At 42.2% G+C, this 23,627-nt stretch overlaps 1 protein-coding gene across 1 annotated transcript in view; it reads left to right on the forward strand.

Annotated features, from left to right (window-relative positions):
* The window catches only part of LOC126157305 (E3 ubiquitin-protein ligase lubel), a 441,950-nt gene that overhangs the window by 109,147 nt on the left and 309,176 nt on the right, over window positions 1-23,627 (forward strand). Inside the window, exon 2 of the mRNA XM_049916367.1 lies at window positions 4,467-4,553. Within this exon, the coding sequence (XP_049772324.1) occupies window positions 4,467-4,553 (87 nt within the window). The remainder of the gene's footprint in view (window positions 1-4,466; window positions 4,554-23,627) is intronic.

A 23,627-nucleotide genomic window follows, 5' to 3' on the forward strand; every position in this document is an offset into this window, starting at 1 on the left:
GCAGTTGAGAAAGGAGTGAGACAGGGCTGTAGCCTATCCCTGATGTTATGCAATCTGTACATTGAGCGAGCGGCATACCAAGTCAAAGAAAAATTCAGAGAACGAATTACAGTTCAGGGAGCACAAATATACGCTTTGTGTTTTGCCTATGACATTGCTGTTCTCTGAGAGAAAGCAAAGGACTCGGAAGTGCAGATGAACGGAATGAATTTTACTATTCGGGTAGTAAAATGTGTAGGGGATACAAAAAGTAGATTGGAAATGGGAAGTAAAGAGTTTCTGAAGAAGGGAAATTTGTTAACACCGAATATAAATTTAAGTGTTAGGAAGCCTTTTCTAATGGTATTTGCCTGGAGTGTAGTTTTGTACGGAAGCGAAACATGGACTGTAAGCAATTCAGGCAAGAAGAGAATAAAAGCTTTTGAAATGTAGTTCTAGAGACGAATGCTGAAAATTAGACTGGGTCGTTTGAAAGGACACAGTCTGAGGCATCAGGGATTGTCAGTTTAGTATTGGAGGGACGTGTGTTGCGGCGGAGCCCCACAAATAGCAGACGGAGACCAAGAGACGAGTACAGTAAGCAGGTTCAAATGGATGTGGATTGCTGATGACCACAACAGTAACAACAACAACAACGATAACACAGTGAAGAATAATTGTCGGTAATCATCTCTATAGGCTCTAATTTCTTTAATTTTCTAGTAGTGGTCATTCCGCCAGACGTATTTGGTAGGATATAATATGTTGCCCGATTCTTCTTTGAATGTACTGTGACGTCCGATACAATATAAACACGTTATTATCGTTGTAAATTATTATAAAGATAGATTATTATTAATTGAATGTTATATTAGACCGTATTGCAGGTTTGACCTCTAGCTTAATACCGCTGTCATGCGAGGATATATATTTATATTTGAGAAAATCGAATCGTGTGAAACAAGCGCTGGAAGACAGATTCGCTCCAGCGATTTAACATCATCTTCGACTAGGATTATAGTTAGTATAACAACGAAAAATTAATCATTCCAAGGATTAAATATATTGACAACGAAACAGAAATGGAAACTTCAATATGTTCTTGGAATGTCAACAGTAAACGTCTCCGTGATGTACGCCGCCTCTCTTATAGCATCTGTCACTGGAATTTGTTGAGCATATTCCGTAAAACAGTCACACCGGCTAAACGATCCTGTGACAAAACACGCCGTTGTTTGTTGCAACTTCCCTGTCTCTTCTATCAATCTAACGAGGTAAGGGTCACATCGGTACTCAACAATAGATCGAACAAATGTTTTATCAAAATGGTTCAAATGGCTCTGAGCACTATGGGACTTAAACATCTGAGGTCATCAGTCCCCTAGAACTTAGAACTACTTAAACGTAACCAACCTAAGGACATAACACACATCCATGCCTGAGGCAGGATTCGAACCTGCGACCGTAGCAGTCGCGCGGTTCCGGACTGAAGCGCCTAGAACCGCTCGGCCATCGCAGCCGGCAGTGTTTTGTCAGCCACGTCTTTTGCGGATGAGTTACATTTCATTAAGATTCTTCCAATGAATCTCATCCTGGCGTCTGAAAACGGTAGACTGTTATATGATCCCAAAATGGACGGGCGTATTCCTCCTGCTGAACAAGACACCTCTCGAGGTCCCTCGGCTGCGTTGACGAGCGAAATACCTACAGAAAAAGTTTTCGATAGTTGTTATTGCACATGTGCCAAAGAGAGAGTGGGCTACGGGGCCGCTACGCTGACTGTACAGCTATTTACAACTCCTCTCGAGGTCTTCCGAGCTTTCACTGGCGCCCGTCCACGAACGTAATTACCGAAAGGTAGTACTTAAGCTAAGGTCACATAACAGTGAACTAGTGGTTCAAGAGTGTAGAATGCAATCCGTTGTCTGCGTTTTCCTCTTCTCTCGAGCTATATCTGATAATGTCTTACGGAGAAGTTTCTTACGGAAAACAATTATGTGAACATCACTACGTAGCTAAATGAATGGCAAGAACAAACAGGAGGCAGCACTGCTGTGAAACGATTACTCAGGTTCAGCTGACTATTGATTTGGAGATCATTGGCAGTCCCCCAACTGGTTTTAGAAGACGTCATCGTGCAGGATCCCCTGCCCAATCCACTGCGCGTCAAATGGACACCACGTCCCTACGTAAAAAGAAGACGAGCTGCAGATGCTTGTGTTACGTGAGGCAGCTTGTAGACCCTAATGTTTTGGTCGAAGATGTACTAAAAAAATTTGGCACAGAGCAATTATAGGACCTAAGGTAACGAACGGATGTTGGGTGTCTGAAAGGTGTCAGATGTGACGGTCCCGTATCCCTGACAGACAGTTCTATGGCCTACAGCTATAAAGCAAAAAACAGTACGAACAATGCACAAAGCACCCATTTCTATGTCTGTCTCATTCGTGAAAGAACCGCACGAGAAATGAATGACCTTATGCCTTGCTAGCCGTCTTAATATCTCTTATCATGATATTATGCCCTTAATTACTGGCTTTTAGTCGGAAAGCTAATAAACTGCAAGTACTCAACTTATCTATTGACTAATTATTTCCCTAGGAACTTAATACGTTGGAATAGTTTTCCACGAAATTGCCTGTGACACCACGTACATTTTTTGGGCTCTGGGAACAAACTTACTTATTTATTTCAATTTCGTAGAAATATTTTCCTTCTATCACTTTATCACTGTATTTTGAACATCATCAAGTAGTCTGTGCAATGGTTAAAACATTTGACTTGCATTTGGGGAAGGCGGGGTTCAGAGCCTCGTCGGGCAATCAACTTTAAGTGTCCCAGTGCTTATAAAAATCGCTTAGGCAAGTAATGCTGCAACAGTTCCACTGAAAAGTCTAAATCAGCTTTCATTCCACATCCTACCTCAAATCGAGCTTTAGCTCCGTCTCTGACATTTCGTAGACGCGGCGTTATACACTAATCCTCCTTTCTTCTTTCCTCATGTAATTGGTTGTCATTTATGAAAGTCCTTCCATCCACCCCACGCAGTCATTAAACAAGCGATTGAAAATTACTTGATGCGAGATCTGGACCGTCGATGAATGCGCTGATTCTACACTGGAACTCGTGCAATAGTTCCCGTGTGCCACACGCTGTGTTCACACAGTGAGCGCACAGTAGCTAACAAACACGCAGTTTTGTCAGGGATTTACAGTGCTTCCCAGCTCTGGTGGAGATATTCGGAACGATATAATCCTTTTCTGTAGTAACAACTGCTGGATGTGATTTTTCATCGCGTGATCCAAGTTTCTATTTTTTCTCTTTACTGACAAGTAAGAGTAGCCTCATTTCATCTAATATTCCCAAGTATTTTATAGCCTGTTCGTATAGCTTTACGAGCTAGCCTCATATAGAAATGTTCCGATCAGTGGAGGGAAAGAATGGAGACCTGTGTATTCAGTCAGGTCCTACTTTGAACGTACCTGTTGTATGCACAAATTTGCGGCGTTAGTCTCTATTTTACTCGACCACATACACGACGTTTTCTACGTGAGAGCGAGAAATGACGGTAGTAAATTTCTCAGTGTTGTGACACAAAGTTAGAAAACAATTGCATAATAATATTCCACGACAAATAGTTTTTGGAAATAGGAACAGTCTCATTTTGTTTATCTCACTGCAAAAACCTTTCATCATTAACATCGGTTTTCTGCTATGCTAGAAGCTCCTTTGCGTCACCACTTTTGGTTATCCATCGCTTTCTTCTTATAGCTGCTGTATGTGCTGCTGTCCAGCATATCTTCTACTGTCTGAAATCCCTTCCTACACAGCGTCAACTACCCTTCCATATACCCTTCAAAGATTGTGTTTAGTAGCCTCTTCTTCTTTCTTGATGTGTGTCCTATCCAGTATTTTGCCTTCTTTTCAACACATTCAGAAATTGTCTTTGTTTTCCTATTCTTATCAGTGCCTCCTCATTTTTCACCCCCACCCATCCAACTTATTATCTCCGTAAGTTATTATCTCTGCCCTCCGCCCCGTCGACATCCCAATAGTCTTCAACCTTGCTATATATTTCTTCTTCATTATCTACGTTTAAGCACAACACAGGAAGGCATTCCATTTAAAACACTTTATCACATTTCTCCTCATATCTTTGTTCGTATTTCTACTGGAACCCATTTTCTTGCGAAATGCCTATTTCACCGTGGGTACGATTTTAGACCATACAGCATTATCTTTACCGTTTTATTTCCTCATAACTGTATTACTTTTGTTTCCTCTGTCTTGAATTTCATTTCGTAGCTCTTTCCTTTGGTTTCAGTAACATTTACCGGTCTTACAATTCTTTTTCATCCGTTGCTAGAAGGATTATGTCTCCTGCATACCTGTAGCCTCTTAGTAGAAAGTTTGCATGACCATTTGTGAAGCGAATCTTGTGAGTAATTGAGTCAATGTGTTGCTAACCAGGTGTTTCTGTTTTCCAGAGCGCCGGCAGCGAGCGATGGCGGCCGATGGCCATCTCGAACCCGTCGACGCGTCTTCGCGCGGCCAGGGCGATGCCTGCCTGGGTGGTAAGTTCACTCAACTCCCCACGCCAGCGCAGCGACCTAGTCTGCGTGTGACTACGACATCTTCGTGGCATGGCGTATTTCAGAGTTAGGTCGAAATACCAGAGGCACTTTATCCTTAAAGCACGTGATAAAGTTTTCTCTCAATCAGGAACCCCACAGCCGTACTGATGAAGTTATCTAGGGAAAATTAACCGTCATCAGTTTTGAATTGTAAATATTAATACGGTTGAGGACTGTATGTACATTATTATGAAGAAATTTTAGTGCGGTATAAATAATATAACACTACCATAAAATTGTCTATTTTCTGGTTTAAAAAATATTTTTCTAGTAATTTTTCTTTCTTGAATCACATTTGATGTGTTACAAATTGGCACAAGAGATTCATTTTGATGATCTGTTCCATTCTCGTTTGCTGTGCATTATGAACTAATGCAAATAAATAATTGGTTTATCTGAAATAAAAAGGGGTGTGAGCACTACCCACGCTTCACCATGATTAACAGCTTTGCATGTTATGCAACATTCCAGTCATAATTTGGGACACAGTGGAAACACCATGACATGGCCGACATCGTTAGGTACACTTAAAGAAGAACAAATTCATCGTCATCTGCACTTCTCGCATTTGGAAATTACTAAGAGAAATAATCCCATGAACTCCGCACCCAAGATAAAGAAAGAACCAGTTAAATGCGAGTTGCTCAGAGTAAGGGCTCTGAAATATGAAACTAATGCCTCATGCCACTAGCAAAAAGCGATAGTTACATCTTACAACTGCACAGTCAGCAAAGGACAATAGCAAGAAGCGAGTGATAGGAATTCAAAGTTCTTTGTCTCAGTCCAGTCTCCGTTGGAGAGGCAACATCTTACTTGTAGCCGAAGTAACGATTGCGAATGTGCAATAGAGGGGAACGCTGTAGCAATTTCCTTGACACCGTGCACAAATACGCATAAATAATTTATTACATTGGTACTAAGTTTGAACGGCCTTTTACTACTGGAAGACGTAGTACATACTGTTACTAGTGGGAAGGGGGGGGGGGCAATGCACAGGATTGGACAGACAGAAATGCTGTCGAGATAGTTCGAAATTTCTGACGTTTCAGGATAACGAAAAGACGGGTTGCTTGTTGAATTTCGTGCTGAATAGATACTTGTCGCATCTCAAATGGGCGCTTGGGGCTGAGAAACCCACGCAGGTGCGCTCAAGGGCTTAACGCTAGGAAACCGGAACGTCAGAATTCAGCGACCAGGCCCTGATAATCTACCCAAAGTAATACCCAGATCTGATAAAACCTTTGCAGCCGCTACTAGAGAGTAAAATCGGATTGTCCCCGAATCCGCTTCCTTGCGTGTGAATCTTTCATCTAAATCTTAATAGTTTGTACTGACAAAATTTGTAATGAAATAGATGTAAATGAACCTATGAAGGTCGCATCAGATGTGGCTCGCATGTGATTCGGTGAGCCCTTGTAGTGAAAAGACGCAATTTTCGTCCGACAGTTATACAGTATGTGGATTTGTTGCATATTTTATTGCCCTGTCGTTTGCCTTCGATACAGTATATACCGTTATTCATGTGTGGCTTCACAAGTGGATCGATAATTTGACTTGTATGCCGTATCTCATGCGACATTGTGTACACTGCTGATGTACACGGCCCAGTGAAAATGAAATGTCGTGTGACGAGGGCCTCCCGTCGGGTAGACCGTTCGCCTGGTGCAAGTGTTTCGATTTGACGCCACTTCGGCGACTTGCGCGTCGATGGGGATGATTAGGACAACACAACACCCAGTCCCTGAGCGGAGAAAATCTCCGAACCAGCCGGGAATCGAACCCGGTTCCTTTGGATTGACAGTCCCGTTGAATTGACGTGACCACCTGTCAGAAGCCTAAATAACGTGCAGGAAGAGAGTGAGTGAGGTTCAAGGGTTCTAGAAGATTCCAGTACCAGTTGCATTAGTTTTGTCGGTTGAGGATCCATCGCGCGAACAGCCCGATCGTGGTTGCCCCACAGAATCTCTATTGGGTTTCAATCCGGGAATTTTGGTGGTCGGGGGTGTACGTAAACTCCACTTAGCGCTCTTAGAACCACGCACGAACACTTCGAGGGGTGTGACACCTTGCATTGTCCTGCAGGTGGAAGTCATCCTACCGAAGAAAAACAAACTGCGTGTAGGGGCGGACATGATTCCCACGGATAGATGCTTACTTGTTTTGATCCATTGTGCCTTCCACAGTAGCCAGATCGCCAACAGAATGCGACGAAAACACGTCTCCGCTGTGTCCTTTCAGACGTTTCACGCCATAGAGGCCAACGGCCATTGTCCGATGGAACATAAAACGCGGTTCATCTGTAAAGGTCAGTTGCGATAATGGCGTGAAAATTCCGGCCTTCGTCGTCGATGAACAGTAGTCAGCATGGGCGCATGAACCAGTCACCTGCTGCGGAGGACTATACGCAGCAATGTTCGCTTGTTGGTAGCCCCTTGGTTCATCTGGGCGGTCAGTTGCTCAACAGTTGCACGTCTATTCGTCCGTACTCATCTCCGCAGACGTCGTTGACCCCTATATCTATGGCCTGTAGTGCACCACAGTTGCTTCGTCGCCGGTTTTGGATAGCGCCATTTTGCAATGCATGGTGTACTTTAACCACTGTGGCACATGAACAGTTTACAAACTTAGCCGTTTTGAAATGCTTCCACCATTGGCCCGAAAGCCAATGGTCATGGCCATTTGTTAGTCAGGTAAACCGCTCCGTTTCCGCATTACTACGACTACACCCACGTCCCCCCGACACGCTAGACATATCGCCCACTGCTAGTGCTGCCATCTGCTCTTTGAGTGGTTATTGTACGTTGACGTCGACCATAAACAGTGGTCACATTAATGTGACTGGACCATGTGCGTGTGTTTGCTAATTACCTAGTAATCGAAAGTGGCCAATCATACAGGAAATATATGATATAAATACACAGCCTACGACATACAATCTTTTCTTTTACGAAATATTTAGAGGCTGGGGTCCCGCACACAAGGTTATGTCGGTTGTATGATCTTCACGTCTTCATCATCGTCATTCATCCCCATTAGGTCGGAGGAAGGCAAGGGCAAACCTCCTCCACTAGGACCTTGCTTAGTACGGCGGTGCGGGTCTCTCGCATCGTTCCCCTACGCTCTGTCGAGGAGTATGGGACTTCATCATCATCATCATCATCATCATCATCATCATCATCATCACCATCATCATCTTCATCATCATTATGATCTTCACACTGGCATACAAGGCAGTTTAAAACGAGCTAGCCTTGATCTACAGAGAAAATGTAGACGCCTCTGGGATTCAAATTAACTTCTCACATAATCTCAACTGAGGAAAGCACCGGCTTCGCACCTACGTAGTATATACTAAAACATTCTAAGCTGTTTCAAACAAACCAGCACTAGTATTATGCTTGGGACAAAATACATGAAGAGATCCTGTAACGTCAGAGAGAAAATGCTGAACCCATAAGATCAAGGTGATACAGCAGTTGGTTGCGGTGATTTCTTACCATGTAACTGGTGCTGTCGGCGTTTGGCCGCGCATAGCGAGTAAATACGGGATGTCTGTACACGACCAACATTGGGACGTTCTCCTCAAAGTAATGAAGATGAAGACTGTGATTAGCTGTGAGGAGTTTCGCAGCAAGAGAAAAGCGCGTTCGTGTCGATAGCATCTCGCAGTGGTCGTCACTTCAGATGCAAACTAACAGAATGGGGCTGGAGCGAGGAATGGGTTTGGGACTGCTGAGCTCTGGACTTTTATGACCTTGGAGTTCCTGCACTTCAGTGAGCTTGCAAGCCTAAAAAGGTAGAGCCTTTGCCAACTACTAGGAGGAGCAGAGACCAAGCACTAACATAGAGAACTGACCACATGTTTTGCTAACAGAGGTTCCACCTGTTGACAGTCATCATCGTATCCCCGTGCCCACGCAAGGAAGAGGAAGAAGCTGTTTGATCTTAACGGATTTTTTAAAAGTTACCGCTATTTTGAGCAAGTTATCAAATTTTCTCCGAATTATCACAACCGAAATCCGATTTAGGATTTCAGTCCCTCAGTACTTCAAGAATAAGTTTACGGTCCCCATCCTCTTGGAATTTTTAACAAGGATTTACTTTGCAATCGAAATTTAGGAGATCTGAAATAAAATTAACAGCTCTAATACGATTTCACCCGCGCGTTAGTCTCTAAGAAAGGGTATATAATTGCTAATTAGACGGGTGTATTTTAAATGGTTAAGTTTCGCTCTATTTGTTACACTCCTTGCTTGGGTGCACACTTGTGCGTACCGATATGTGCCGAGTCTGGGAAGGGCCGTTGTGCTACACGATCTTGCAACACAGTACTGTCAACAAAGATTATTTTATACTGTCAACAAAGCTCGGCAAAAATTCTGTTTGTTGTTATACGCTCGCACCAAATGACATAAGCCGCCAAGGAGAAAGCCAGTACGTCTGAAGTATGAAAGCTACTTCTTTGATTTAAGGTCGCGTAACGAGATGTCGACAATCAGAGGGAGAGCGGCACAGTAACAGGAGAGCGGCGGACACCAGCCGTAGGAGTAGTTCAGGCTGTAGCATTGGTGCCTACAAACGATTGCTTTCCAGAAGAGTGGTACTCCAATTTCTGTCCCGCCAACTAGTCTAATGTTTCCCGTTATTTTTCCAAATGGACTGCGTTGGATGCTGATATGTTTCATTCTAAGCTGTTATGACGACTCTAACGACTTCGTTGTCGACGGGTGTTAAATCAAAGTTCCTTTCCTTCGAGATAAGCCTGCTCTAATGACTCTGCTCACAAAATTGCGAGTTATATAACATATTTTAATATAATAAGAGCCAAAACGAACGTGTGAGTGATTCTACGACTGGTTCTCCGAGATATTGCTCAGCTGCAGCGTAAAGGCGGTTATGATGACTGGAATCGACAATTTGTGCGAAGCATCGCGGCTAAGACGCAGGAGCTGCTGCAGGGCAAACAGCCAATTCATCCTGATCCGTTCTAGAATGTGTAGTGTAGACGGAATAGTATTACACGGACATCTGGAGCTGACACAAGAGACTGGACATATGCTCACCGCTGCCCAGAGACTTTCACAGTGAGACGTCGAGTACTGGAATTGTGTTACGTGGTCAGACGAATCTCAGTTCAGGGTTTCATTTGTCTTGAAAGCTTTCTGAGTGGATTCCTTCTTAGCAGTAATGCCTTCGAAGAAGCTATGTAATGTTCTACGACATTTTGATTATACACATTATAGATGTGACACATACTTTACATGACTATGATCACATCAAGGTGTTGAACTACTCTGTTTACACATAATCTTAATGAAGACCGTAAAATTACCAGCTCTGTTATTGTCATTGTGTACAATTGTTTAACGAAATACAGTATTTCATATGTCTGCGGTTCCATACTACATAAGGAAACTTATTACATGTGGATATCACTCTTCTTGACAATGGATAAGAAAGGAAAACGTTTATCTTGGTGCAAATGAACGCCAAAAATTTTTGAGCTGGCACATCTCAATAAGTAGGTTTCTTCAAACGACGTGGCGTGTCTTTACTCTTGTGATGCTTCGAGTGTATTGTAAAACGAAAATAGAGTGTTCGAAGGTACGGAAGTATCTGTTTCAGTTTGAAATAAGAGGTCGCCTTTGGTTACTGTTATTACCATAATTATGATTTCCATATTAATGATATTCAACCATCAGAAAACACCCAGCAGGAGAGTAGGAGAAAAAAGAGAAATCATCCATTCGTGTGGGACTCGATAGTACTTTGTGTAATCTCAACAACTTGCTGGCACACAACTTAAAAATTCGTGTAGCCTATTTAGTCGCAGTAGTTTGTTGACACAGGAAATAAAGTCGTGGCGGGCCACATGGAGCAAGTCGAAAGTCTGATGGCTCAAAGAAATGTCTTCAGGGCTCTGGAGCACCTTTCCTGTAGCCCACATCTTGCCTGATGCGACTTCATCTTCTTTCCGTAAGTAGAACTCCAATGAAACAATTGCTGACATTTCAGTGCAGTCGTTGAGTGAGATTTCCCCAGCAAACTGTCGGATAGCACTTGAAAAAATTGGTCAGACGATATTTTAAAAGGATCGTAAGACGTAGACACTGAGTTAGTCCACATCCCTTTTTAGATTTGTGAATGTACGCTGTTGAGAAAATTTTATTTTCTGCGCTTTTCAAACGAGTTCAGTAATTAAGCACAGAGATTTAAAACGAAGCTTTATCGCAGTGCAATTGCCTGTGACAGGATAAATTTATTGCTTTTGACGGTTGGATTTAATCTCGGTGGAAGAGCCGCTTGTGTTTTGCGTCTCTGTACATTGTTTTCCCCTCAAATATGTTTTTATTTGCGTTTTTCAGACGTGCGCATTTTATATTTCATGTTTCATGTTATCTGAAATACGCATTTGGATGTTTAGAGTTAAAAACAATAATTATTTCATTTAACTTCACTGTATATAGCCGACCACAAAAATAGCGCTAAAGCACATTGTTTTTTAATGTATTTTCCATGTTTCTCCTACGTAGTTCGATAACATTAAAAAGAAAGATAGCATCATTACATCACGATGGGTATGAAACGAAAACAGAAATTAAAAAGTAAGATTACACTTAGGTGTAATACTTCCAATATACTGTCGAAGCTATTTTTTTCTGCAGTTCAGTATCGGTGAGTGAACTAACTAATCTCATCGCTTTAAGCTAATGGTGTGCCTAATTCCTAGAGTATTCTTGATTTGCTGTCTCGAAACACGTTTACTGAAGTTCCTCATATTGTGGTTGGATAACAGTATTTTAAACATGGAAAACTGAACAACACTCAGAATTTTTGGAACATCTGTGACATCAGCCAGCGTGGCACTGTTTCCCGCATTTGTCTACCGTTCTTCGCACTGCTGTCGGTCGCTCGGGGTTTTATTACTGGCAGTTTGTGTTCCATGTTGTACACATGTTGTAGGTATTCTAACTGCACCATGTGAGTACATTTACCAATCAGATGAACACATCTGATATAACATTAATAGTTACTCCTCAAACAGCTCTGTTCATGAGCATGGAACAAGATCAAGACTGAACTTACAAGAAAGAATAAACATTAAACATAAAACATTTTCTACCAAGGAGTAAAACTGTGCAATGAATTGTCCGTGAAGATTAAATAGTATAATAAACAAATTTATTTAAAAACGTACTTAAAAAGTGCCTTTTAAGCAATGGACTGTCTGTGCAGCGGTGCTCTTCAGAGCGATTGAACTGCTGGATTCTGAGAAAGGTCTTCCCTACACATGGTGATTCGGTTGCCCCTGCCGATGTAGTTTTATGCTACCAGAAATGTTATATCTAGCCTTCAAAAATCATACTCCAAATAATAGAGACAAGAAAAGATCGATTGCCGGAAACAGTGCGTGCAGACGAAAACTTTTGTACAGTGGTAGGAGGGAGTGCCACGAACAACATACTAGGAATCCTGACTGGTGAGGGATGAGTGTGAGCATGGAGGTGCGTTTGAAGGTCGCTTTCCTACGTTTTTCTCGAATAACTCGAAAACCGTGACCTCCAGCGAAAACCTACCCTAGTACAAAATTTAACTACATTACTTTTTCTACAAAAGCATCGTGATCGTTTTTTCTGTAGCTCTAACAGTAACAGTTTGCGCTTAGCGAGCGAGAGGCCTGAAACTCTCGTGCGCGGTTTCTGAAGGCCAGATATAACACTGCAGGCTGGATAAGACTACATCATAGTTGCAGTTGTGTACACCGTCCTGCTGTGGTTGTCAGGTGACTACCGGCGTCACATTCTGATATGGCAGTGGACAGTAACAAGTAAAGATGTCTGCCACTAACCTGCTAGAGTAGTAAGGGCAACAGCCTGTCATGCAGCCAGTTCTCAATAGACGTCCTGGAACTGTCGAAAGCCAGACCAGAACGCGATGTCGGTAATCACCAGACAACCGAAATACGACAAGATGTGTAGGGAAGAGCACCTCCAGAATCGAGCAGTTTGTTTGCTCTGAAGAGGACTGCTGCAAAGAAGGCCGAAACGTCTGTTCTGTAGTTTTTTGGGGTTTTTATAATTACGCGACCAAACACTTAAGAGCGTTTTATTTAAATTGATACTGATCTTGGAAGCATACTAACATAATACAGTTTTACGAAGCTAGAGAATTCTGCTATAAAATTGGAAATTTAAGAAACATACGGACGGGAATGGTGTATGTGACTGGGACGCCACACAGTGGCACCTGTGTGAGGAGGGCCGGTGGTCGGCTGCAGAGGCGGCGGTTTTTCAGGAAATAGCTACCGCCGACTTGGCGCCGGCTCAAACAGTCTGCGCCTAATTTTAGGCGGGCAGCGCTCGCACTGTGCTGCGCTGCGCTGCGGGGCGCTGCGGCTTGTACACTGCCGGCGGCGTTAAAGCGCGTTTCTGTCTGACTTCTGAGCGGCCGACCGGTGGGAACCTCACGTGCGGCTGTCATGATACCTGCAAGCAGGAGATGCAGCTGAAACATGTGCTGTATGAGATGCAAGGGCGACGACGCAAATTTGTTACTTTAGGTGTGGAAACTTAGAGGTAAACTAGACCAGTGTTTCCACCCTGCGGAGGGTGAGAGTTTATTGGGTGGGTGCGGGGATAAGGGGGGAGGGGGAAATCGTAGAAATCTCAGTAGAAAGCAGATAAATGTGGTCAGACAAATCAAAAATCTTATATTCTTATTACAGCTGGAAAATTGGAAATTTGTGGTAAGGTCTTATGGGTCCAAACTGCTGAGGTCATCGGTCCCTAAACTTACACACTACTTAATCTAACTTAAACTAACTTACGCTAAGGACGACACACACAGCCATGCCCGAGGGAGGGCTCGAACCTCCGACGGTGGGAGTTGCGTGGACCGTGACAAGACGCCTCAGCGCGGCTATTATAGTTAACGAGTGGATTTTTTGTAGAGTTGGCAGCAACAGCTTTGCCTTGCACGCCAACTAGTTATTGCTGGCACAAAATATATTTTAGTCTTTAACAAGGAAAATCGGCAAACAGCCCCCAAACTTGAGAAGTTATTTTATTTTCACAACCAGTTTCGGCAATTCAATATGCCACCTTCAGGTCCCATGTGCACCTCATGTTCTCGTATAGACACTCAAATGTATCGATATTGGCATACTGGCGCCAACAGTTTCTGGATGTCGTGAATTCGTATTTCAGGTACTCCCTTTGAAACCTGTTGTCAAGTTTTCAAAGGAAGCACTTGAAATACGAATTCACGACGTCCAGAAACTGATGGCTTCAGTATGCGAATATCGATACGTTCGAGTGTACATACATGGGGTGCATGTGGGGCGTGAATGGCATATTGAACTGCTGAGCCGGCCGGAGTGGCCGAGCGGTTCTAGGCGCTACAGTCTGGAACCGCGTGACCGCTACGGTCGCAGGTTCGAATCCTGCCTCGGGCATGGATGTGTGTGATGTCCTTAGCTTAGTTAGGTTTAAGTAGTTCTAAGTTCTAGGGGACTGATGACCTCAGAAGTTAAGTCCCATAGTGCTCATAGCCATTTAACCATTTTTTTGAACTGCCGAAACTGGTTGTGAAAATACAATTTCTCAAATTTCACGGCTGCTTGGCGATTTTCCTTGTTAAATATTCGACCAGCCGTTGTCCCTCGTCTACAATGGATCGACAGTGAGTCTCTAGTCTGTGCTCTGCATCTTAACTCAGTATTACGCCTGTTCTCCTCCGGAGACGTAAATAGTATTTTTACTGGTTTGTACGTTGAGTGATAATTTCTACTAAAAGAAGACTGTATAATGAAGAATGCATTAAATATGGATTCCCTTTTATTGAAAAAGGCCATGTTCAACTGCCAGAGTATATCGTGTGTCATACACTGAGCAGACAAAAGTCTTGGAAAACCTAATATCGTGCCGGACATCCTTTTTCCCTGCATAGTACAGCAACTCGAGGTGTCATGGAATCGACAAGTCGTTAGAAGTCCCCTGCATAAATATTAACCCCTGCTGCCTCTATAGTCGTCCATAATTACGGAAGTATTCCCGGTGCAGGAATGTGTGCACGAACTGACATATCGATTATGTCTCATAAATGTTCGATGGACTAAGACACATTCACCTGTGAACCAGTAGTCAATGAAAGAATGTCCTTCCTATCTTAGAATACGTTCCGCACCAACGCAATCTGTTGGAACTTCTTGGTGAGCAGATATATCCTGTAACGTCAAGTGAAATAACAACTAGGCTACTGCTTGGTTATCGGCACGAGGCCGTACCGAAAAGGTGGCGTGATAACATTCCCCCCTCCCCCCCCCCCCCAAGGCAAGGGCGCAGATACATAGGGGTCATAAAAACTGCCTGATAAAAGCGAGATGAATTAACCGGAAGAGGTACGTGAGTTCTGCTAACCCCTGCACGAAAACAAGCAGCATAATAAATAAACGAGTACTAACGAAAAGAACATGTGGAAGTAGTGTGGCTGGTCCCGGCGAAGGTTCGAGTCCTCCCTCGGGCATGGGTGTGTGTGTGTTTGTCCTTAGTATACTTTAGGTTAAGTAGTGTGTAAGCTTAGGGACTCATGACCTTAGCTGTTAAGTCCCAAAAGATTTCACACACATTTAAACATTTTTTTTGGAAGTAGTGCACTATGCATTAGTTCACACAGTTTCCGCCGACGCAGCTAACTCGTCTTCATCAATGGAGTTCTCGCTGCTACTTCGCTACGATATTGAGAGAGCACATAGGTCGACGGGCGAGTGCTGAAGCAAATATCCAATATGTCTGAAGGATTTCCATTTTTGCCAGTTCCGCCGGCCGCGGTGGTCTAGCGGTTCTAGGCGCTCAGTCCGGAACCGCGCGACTGCTACGGTCGCAGGTTCGAATCCTGCCTCGGGCATGGATGTGTGTGATGTCCTTAGGTTAGTTAGGTTTAAGTAGTTCTAAGTTCTAGGGGACTGATGACCACAGATGTTAAGTCCCATAGTGCTCAGAGCCATTTGAACCATTTTTTGCCAGTTCCTGTTAACCTAGAACTTCAGGGAGACTGAGTGCTTGAAAGCATCTGATAGAATTATACGTGAAATAGAAAACAGATGTCACATATATCACAACTTTACAATTGTCTTTAATTTCCTGTCTGCTAATGACTTAAATCAAACTTTGTGTCTTATCTTGAAAAATGAGCAGCTGACTTTTGTGCAAAATATAGCAGTTACTGATACAGGAGAGAAAATTAACGAAACAACTCTGCGTGTGAAAGAGCTACTGAAGAGCAACGACTCGACTTACCTTTTCCATATTTTGAAGTTTTTTTTTAAGTATGGATTAAGAGATGCTTATCCAAATATGGAAGTAGTTTCGGGGATGACGATACCAGCGACTGATGCGTCTAGTGAACGGAGTTTCAGTAAATTCAGGATGATATAAAAAAAGCTACTTAAGACAAAGTACGGATGTAAACAGACTGTCAAATTTCGCTATCTTGTCTATGCAATAAGTCGCAGCTTCTCAACATGACTTCAATGACACAATCACTAAGGTTTCTTCGCCGAAAGCAAGGAAATGAGGAGGAAAAACTATAATAAAACACAGTTCCTGGAAAGAATATTTTCTCAAGTCTTATTCACATTTTTTTTATTTCTTACTAATAGTGTAGCATTTTTAATTATTTATGAGGAGCAAAAGAAATTTGAATTTTATTATACATCATAGTACAACCAATGCACAGGTTAAGTCATAAATAGTTAGATACGGGGTTTTTTTGCTTTTAAGTTTTTTAGAAATTTTTTTACAGTTTCTGATTTATTTATTACAATGATAAGTTTAATTTGTTGTGTGCGTTATTTTTCGTCAATAAGATTCATTTAAATACTGTTTTTAATGATTTTTATTTAACCTACTAACAAAATAATAAAATTTGCTAAATCTCCAGAGAAAAATTTACAGAAAGATAGTTTTACTGAGGAAGGGGGAGGGAGAGGTTAGCTTTGGCAGGGACGCAGGATCACCTCGGTACGGTTCTGTACCGTGGTAAAGTGAGCAGCCCACGTTTTATCACCCATAACGATCCCGTAGAGGAACTCGTCCCCATCAATGGTACCGCTGAATAAATGACAATGCTGCATCTGAGCTTTTAAAAAACTGGTTCAAATGGCTCTAAGCACTATGGAACTTAACATCTGAGGTCATCGGTCCCCTAGACTTAGAACTACTTAAACCCAACTAACCTAAGGACATGCCCCTGCCGGAGTGGCCGTGCGGTGCTGGGCGCTACAGTCTGGAACCGAGCGACCGCTACGGTCGCAGGTTCGAATCCTGCCTCGGGCATGGATGTGTGTGATGTCCTTAGGTTAGTTAGGTTTAATTAGTTCTAAGTTATAAGCGACTGTTGACCTCGAAGTTAAGTCGCATAGTGCTCAGAGCCATTTGAACCATTTGAACCTAAGGACATCACACACATCCATGCCCGAGGCAAGATTCGAACCTGCGTAGCAGCAGCAGCAGCAGCAGCAGCAGCAACAGCGCGATTCTGGACTGAAGCGCCTAGAACCGCTCGGCCACAACGGCCGGCCATCTGAGCTATTCATTTTGTGTTTGGGTGACAGGTTTCTCGGCACCCACTCAGCATGCACTTTCTTGGACAGCCGTTACTTAGTGGCAAGTTCATACAATAAAGATTGCGATAGCTGTGGAAAATGGCTGCTGAGATCAATAATCGCTGGGAGACGGTTCTCCATATTTCGCTTCTGCATCAGCTCCACAAGGTCGTCGCTGACGAGTGACGATCGCCCGCGGCCGTCGTCAATATCAACACTTTTACCACTTCGGAGTACTGTCGACACCAGGGAAGCGCCGCGTGTTTTGCCCATGGCCTTCGACCCGTACATCTGACACAGGTAACGATGCACATCGATCTTTCCATGTTTTGTGCAATTAAGTATGTCAGAGACGGGACCTTGCAATCAACGAGAGAAAGAAAGTCGCCATTAACAGCCACTGCTGCAACGCTACTGTAAACAGCCGACACCCGCCCGGCAGTCGTATGATTGTCGCGAAATGCTTCCGGCTTAATAATATAGAGAAATTAGTTTCTGGATGACTGTCGTATGTGCAGAAATGTGTCCTTTTTCCTGGTAAGAATTTTCAGTGAACTTCGTTGCCTGTTATCTTTATTATCTCATTAACTGTTAACACACGGATATACAAACTGTAACTAAAAAACTGAGTGCGGACATTGTTCACATAATTCAGGTTCCTGAATGCTGGTGGCTTAAGACAGAGGGACTTAATGTAGGTATACAGTTCTTTACAAAGTTTGGTCCACAACGGTTGCCATCATGTTTAAAATGATCGTATATCTTCTCTTTTGTGAAGCCTGGAACTATCTTTGTACCCAAGATACATGTCGACTTCTTTACTGCTGTACTGGAGGGCCTTGCCCCGTTTCTAGGCTATTCCGCGACACACAGGCGTTGTTTAAAAGCAGCGCGTTTGAAGGCTGGCGTATTTCTGGAGTTTGGGGTGACAGGCCGTCGCCTGCCGAGGATGCCGGACGCCGGGCGTCGGCCGCTCGCCGAGCGTCGGGACGCGTCGTAAACGTCACGAGACACGCCCGCTGTAAATCCGACGAGAGCTCTGCCTTCGGCTCGCTGTCGCTGTCCAGGCGCATCCGTGCTTCTCTCAAGTGCGCAGATATTGCTGCTGCAGCGGAAGGTCGGCAGTATTGCACACGTTAGCTTTTCCGAAATTAAAGTTGTATTGGCACATTCTTCATACTAAACAGTACTATGATACGTTATTTAACAGAAATATAAAACGCGATGTCATAAGAATATACATTCGTTGAATTTTTAAAAATATTCTTTCCATTCTTTGTCTATGATTGGTTAAATTTTTGGAGGATTGTATCGGACATGAAATTCTCATGTGCAAAAAAAATAATTTTTGTTACAAATAGTTTTAATTGGATCGACAGTGGCTATAAACCTCAGCTCGTCGTTACCTCGCCTAATTTGTCAAAGAATCTGTCAACGTCTTTCTTCCTGGTACGTGCTTCTCGCTGCAAAGTCATGGATTCATCTGTTATCACCCTGAAGTATTCATGTCTTTTCATAAAATTGTGATAAGTCCGCTTTCATTTTGGTCTTATTGAATTGATGTTTTATTTTCAGTTGGCCTGCCTACTTGTACACTAGATTTAAGATGTTGTTATCACGTATTACTCGTAGATTTAAGAACTCGTCTTATCTCAAAGACAGAAAGAACATGGCTATCTAAACTTTTGTCATCATCGTACAATACTGTTTCTTTTTCATCACTGAATATTGTCAGAAGAACTTATTGTTTCCCAAAACAGGTGTTATGACCAACTCTTTGTTTCCCCATAACGATTTAAGTCTATCAGATAATGTATTTCTTGTAACTGAATATTCTCACTCGCTTATCTGACTGTCACTTCAAGAAGTCTGACTTTTTCCGCGGCTTCCTTCGTGTTATTTTCATCTCATACTTGTCCATCTTTGTATATTAAAGGAAAAATATAAAACTGTAAGTATAAGTCCATTACAGCCCGAAATTTTTTTTTGCCTGATACAACATTAACGCACCGCTGTGGTAGTTGTTTTTATTTGGGCTACATACTCCTTTGCCTACAATATCCAAACCAATATTATGAACGTGAAAGTAATTCTGTTACCTTTTCACGACTAAACCGCTAAACTGATTTTCATCAAATCTGATTATGGAGATAGCTTGAACCCTGAGAAAGAATACAGGCTACTTTCTAAAGTATAAAAATCAAATCACCTTGGAACGAATCCCAATAATACCTACGGATTTGTCTTTTCAGTTTAAAAGTTTGTGAACTCTACTAAAAATTGCTATTGGAATGATCATAAATAAAGCCTAAGTGCAAACACTTACAGTAGCCGGTGTCCATTTAGGAAAACCATGTTTTCCTCATGTGCAATTTTATGTGGCGTGTGGTGGGTCTACAAATTCTTTTCGTCCTTGCAAAAGAAGGCAAGACCAAAAACGATGTTCATAGAACTGTGTTAAGGTCGTACAATAAACAGTTGATAAGAAAGAAAAATATTATTGCAGTTTGTAATAGTTTTAACGAAGATTCAAAATATGGGTAAATAATAGAAACACTTTCGTTATGTACGTATATAATGGCATTACGTACATTCATACATACTCTCATACATATCTACACCACTCCATAGCCAGATATTTATAAATTACTGGGTTACTTACTCACCATCACTGAGCACAATGAAACTACTGACATACAAGCAGAGCCATTGGTAGCAGGTAGTAGAGAATAATATCATTTGAATCTAGAGATACGAGATAACATTACTTAGTAGCAAACAAAATATAACACTACAACTTTTTTATCAAAACTGACCAGGAACAGATAATTTCTTAGCAATTCGAAACGCCTTCTTGTTTGGATTGAATATTGCGTGAGTGGTCTTGTTCCTCCATACAGTAGAGGAAATCAGCGCAAAGGCACGGATATTTGTAGGATAAATAACATTGTCGCCTGGGATAGTTGTGCACAGTTTATATGCAATAGTATGAGATCAAGTATATTGAAAAATGCATTTGATGTCACTAGTACAGTATATAACAAGACGATTTAAGTGGTAGAGCGTGGAACTCAGCATAAAGGCGCTCGGCTCTGGGTTGTGTTAGTGTGTGATTAGGTGCCTTTACTGCAGATAGCAAACATACCATTAGTGACATTGCTTATTATGCATTTATACGACGATGGTGACAATGCCATTCGGAAAACAGTTATTGAGATGAAAAAGCAAAATTTGGTGGGTACAACGAAAAGGAACTCTCTGATCGTCAAATCCCCAAGAAGTTGAACCGTTCAAGTACAGAGATTGATAATTTCGTTAGATTGGGCGCGCGATATGGACAGAACGTAAAATACGGACTAAGTAGAAAAAATATTTGAGTCATCGGAACGGTACCTTTTGGGCAAAGCAATGCCCACGAACCGTTTTTCTTCTCAAATTGTTGCTGATTTACAGTTTTCAGTAACTGCCAGATGTGTGCAACAGATTTTGTCAAATGACAAACATCTTGCATTCAAGAAACGACTGCACAAACCTACTCTAACACCCAAACATAAACAATCTAGATAGGACTTTGTCGAGAAATACATGCCGTAGACTTCACAATGGGATAAAGTGATCTTCAGTTATGAGAAGAAGTTTAATTTAGTTGGGCCCGGTGGATTTCAATATTATTGGCATGATCTGGGAACAGAGCGGCAGGTAAGAACGAGGAGAAATACGGGTACTGGAAAAGTTATGATTTAGGAAGCCTTCTGCGCTAAAAGTATATCATGCATTAATTCTGAATGAACCCTACCATGGCCGGCCGGAGTGGCCGAGCGGTTCTAGGCGCTACAGTCTGGAACCGCGCGATCGCTACGGTCGCAGGTTCGAATCCTGCCTCGGGCATGGATGTGTGTGATGTCCTTAGGTTAGTTAGGTGTAAGTAGTTCTGAGTTCTAGGGGACTGATGACCTCAGAAGTTAAGTCCTATAGTGCTCAGAGCCATTTGAACCCTTTGAACCCTACCATGTACCTAATATGTACACTGAGATACTTGATGCAGAATTGATTAGTATGGGGACCTAGGTAACCAAAGTCTAATGTATCAATAAGATAATTCATCTGTCCATGTTCGTGCTACAACTAAAAAGTGGTTTGAAGATAAAGATGCAGATGTCTCGCCCAGGCCTACACGTAGCCTGCATATGAACTCAATAGAAAGCCTTTGGGAAATACAAAGCGTGTTTATCGCAATGGAAGGCAGTTTGAGCTTCAGCTAAAAAAATGCGATGAGGAAGAGTGGGCGACAGACTGCAAGGACTCCAATCCTAACTAAATCAACGCCGAAGAGAAGTTTTGAGCTAATTTGGAAGAACGGAGGTTAGACAAAGTACTAACAACGCAGTAACACAACAGGACAGTGAGTGCCTGGAATGCCAGGAAATGCAAATGCCTTATTTTGTCACTTCTGTTATGAAAGAAGCTATGTAATCCGTCGTGATCGTTTATGTCTTATATGTATCTACTACTTTTAAATAAAATCGATACAGTATGTTACAGAAATTGTACTAGCACTTTCGTAAGGACCCTGCTTTTATACTGATTTCCACTGCTGTAGTTCACACTGCAGTAGAGCGACAGGTGGTGTCACTCGCACTACAGTTTAGAAATAGCATTCGTTCTCCTGCACTACCCTGCCTACACCTGACCCCAGCTAGTTCGGCCACTGCGTGACGCTGTACCTCTACTATATGTTTATAGTTGTTGTGTTAATGGGCATTGTAGCCGATATAGTAAAATGCGTGTGGAGTAATCATAAAGTTTTAATTATCACCTCGACAAGTTTCAGCTACGAAAGTTAGTAATGCCCTGAGGCCTCTTCTACAAATTCACACTTCAAAGCGACACTTTTTCGCAACGACGAATAATTTAGATGTAGAAATTTGCATTTTGTTAAGGAACTTCCCGTCACGTAAATCATCTCTTCATCATTTTGGATGGGACTCAATGGATTCTTCATCGAAGGAACGAGGAAGATCAAACTGGATGGTATGTCAGGGGAGTAAGGGGGCAGGGAAAATTTGGTATCCAAAAGAAGCAATTTGTGTGACAGTGTCATGTGCAGATTGAACTGGAGCATTGTCGTAGAGCAAATTCGTCCCTTTGGATAACTTTCTAGAAGGGTTTATCTCGACACCCTTCCGTAAGCTGCTCGGCATATTTCGATGGTATGCTCCTCTTACGAGCAAACCTAACAGGTTAAGTACCAAATGTAGTTAGATATTTGGTTTACTCGGTGGTGGTGAATCCACTTTGTTTTCAATCGATTCTCTGACTGGTCTGATGCGGTCCGCCGCGAGTTCCTCTCTTCTGTCAACCTCTTCATCTCAGAGTAGCACTTGCAACCTACGTCCTCCGTTATTTTATTTATGAATAAAGCAAATGTTATAACATTCTACATCAGTATTCTTCATGTCTACGTTTCTGAAGTTGTGGCTCTCTCAACAAAGCCAAACGTCCTACAGTATGTAGTGTAACGACGTAAGTTTTTATAAATGGTTCTCTTTTGATATATGACCATGTGCAGACTTCGTCACCTACGTCAGTTACAACCCACTTCAAAATTATTTACATTCTTTTTAAATTATCTCAGAATGGTTCTTGAACGAAACTGTAAAACATCATTTGAATCGTATGCGCAGAATTACGTCACTCGGATCAATTGGTTTGCGTAAACTTTTTTTAAATTTTAGATGTCGTTTGTTTCTCCTCAGAAATTATATTGATACACTTTATCTTGATTTAATTGATATTAGAACCACATTAAATAAACTTTTGAGATTCAAAGTCGCGATGGACACTGTCAAAATTCAATAATCTCGCCAAATATATTATTAATTCATTCACATAATTCTTCATAAATAAATCCTCAGAACACGTGTATCAACTTTAATAGCATCCACCAGTTTATTATCTTCGTACATACAGACGTGAACCTGAGCCTTGACGAGACAAAACTAACATTTTCAATAAGATTAAACTTCCTATGATATCATTGTTGTACAAAACATTACAAAATCTCATTTATTTTATTTTTAGAAGCACGACGCAACAACTCGGTTCCAGGATCTTCTGTCGCTCTTTGGCTGTCGACCCGCGACGTATAGTGGCCAGCAATTTTCTCTCTGGTCCCGGCAGCGAAGATGCTGTCTCCGTTCGTTGCGCCGCCCTCTCCGTACATGAAACATATAAAAAAAATACAAAACTTTAGACAATTCACAACCATTACAAAATATTACAAAAATACATAAACAAACTAAATTAAACTTATATTCATCTGCAAACTGGGCTGACACTGGTGGATGGGTGACGCTTCAATTTCGTCCCACTACATACCCCACCCACAAGCTCAGTTTGTCAGGTTTTAA

The sequence above is a fragment of the Schistocerca cancellata genome, chromosome 2, assembly GCF_023864275.1.
Source record: "Schistocerca cancellata isolate TAMUIC-IGC-003103 chromosome 2, iqSchCanc2.1, whole genome shotgun sequence".
NCBI lineage: Eukaryota > Metazoa > Arthropoda > Insecta > Orthoptera > Acrididae > Schistocerca > Schistocerca cancellata.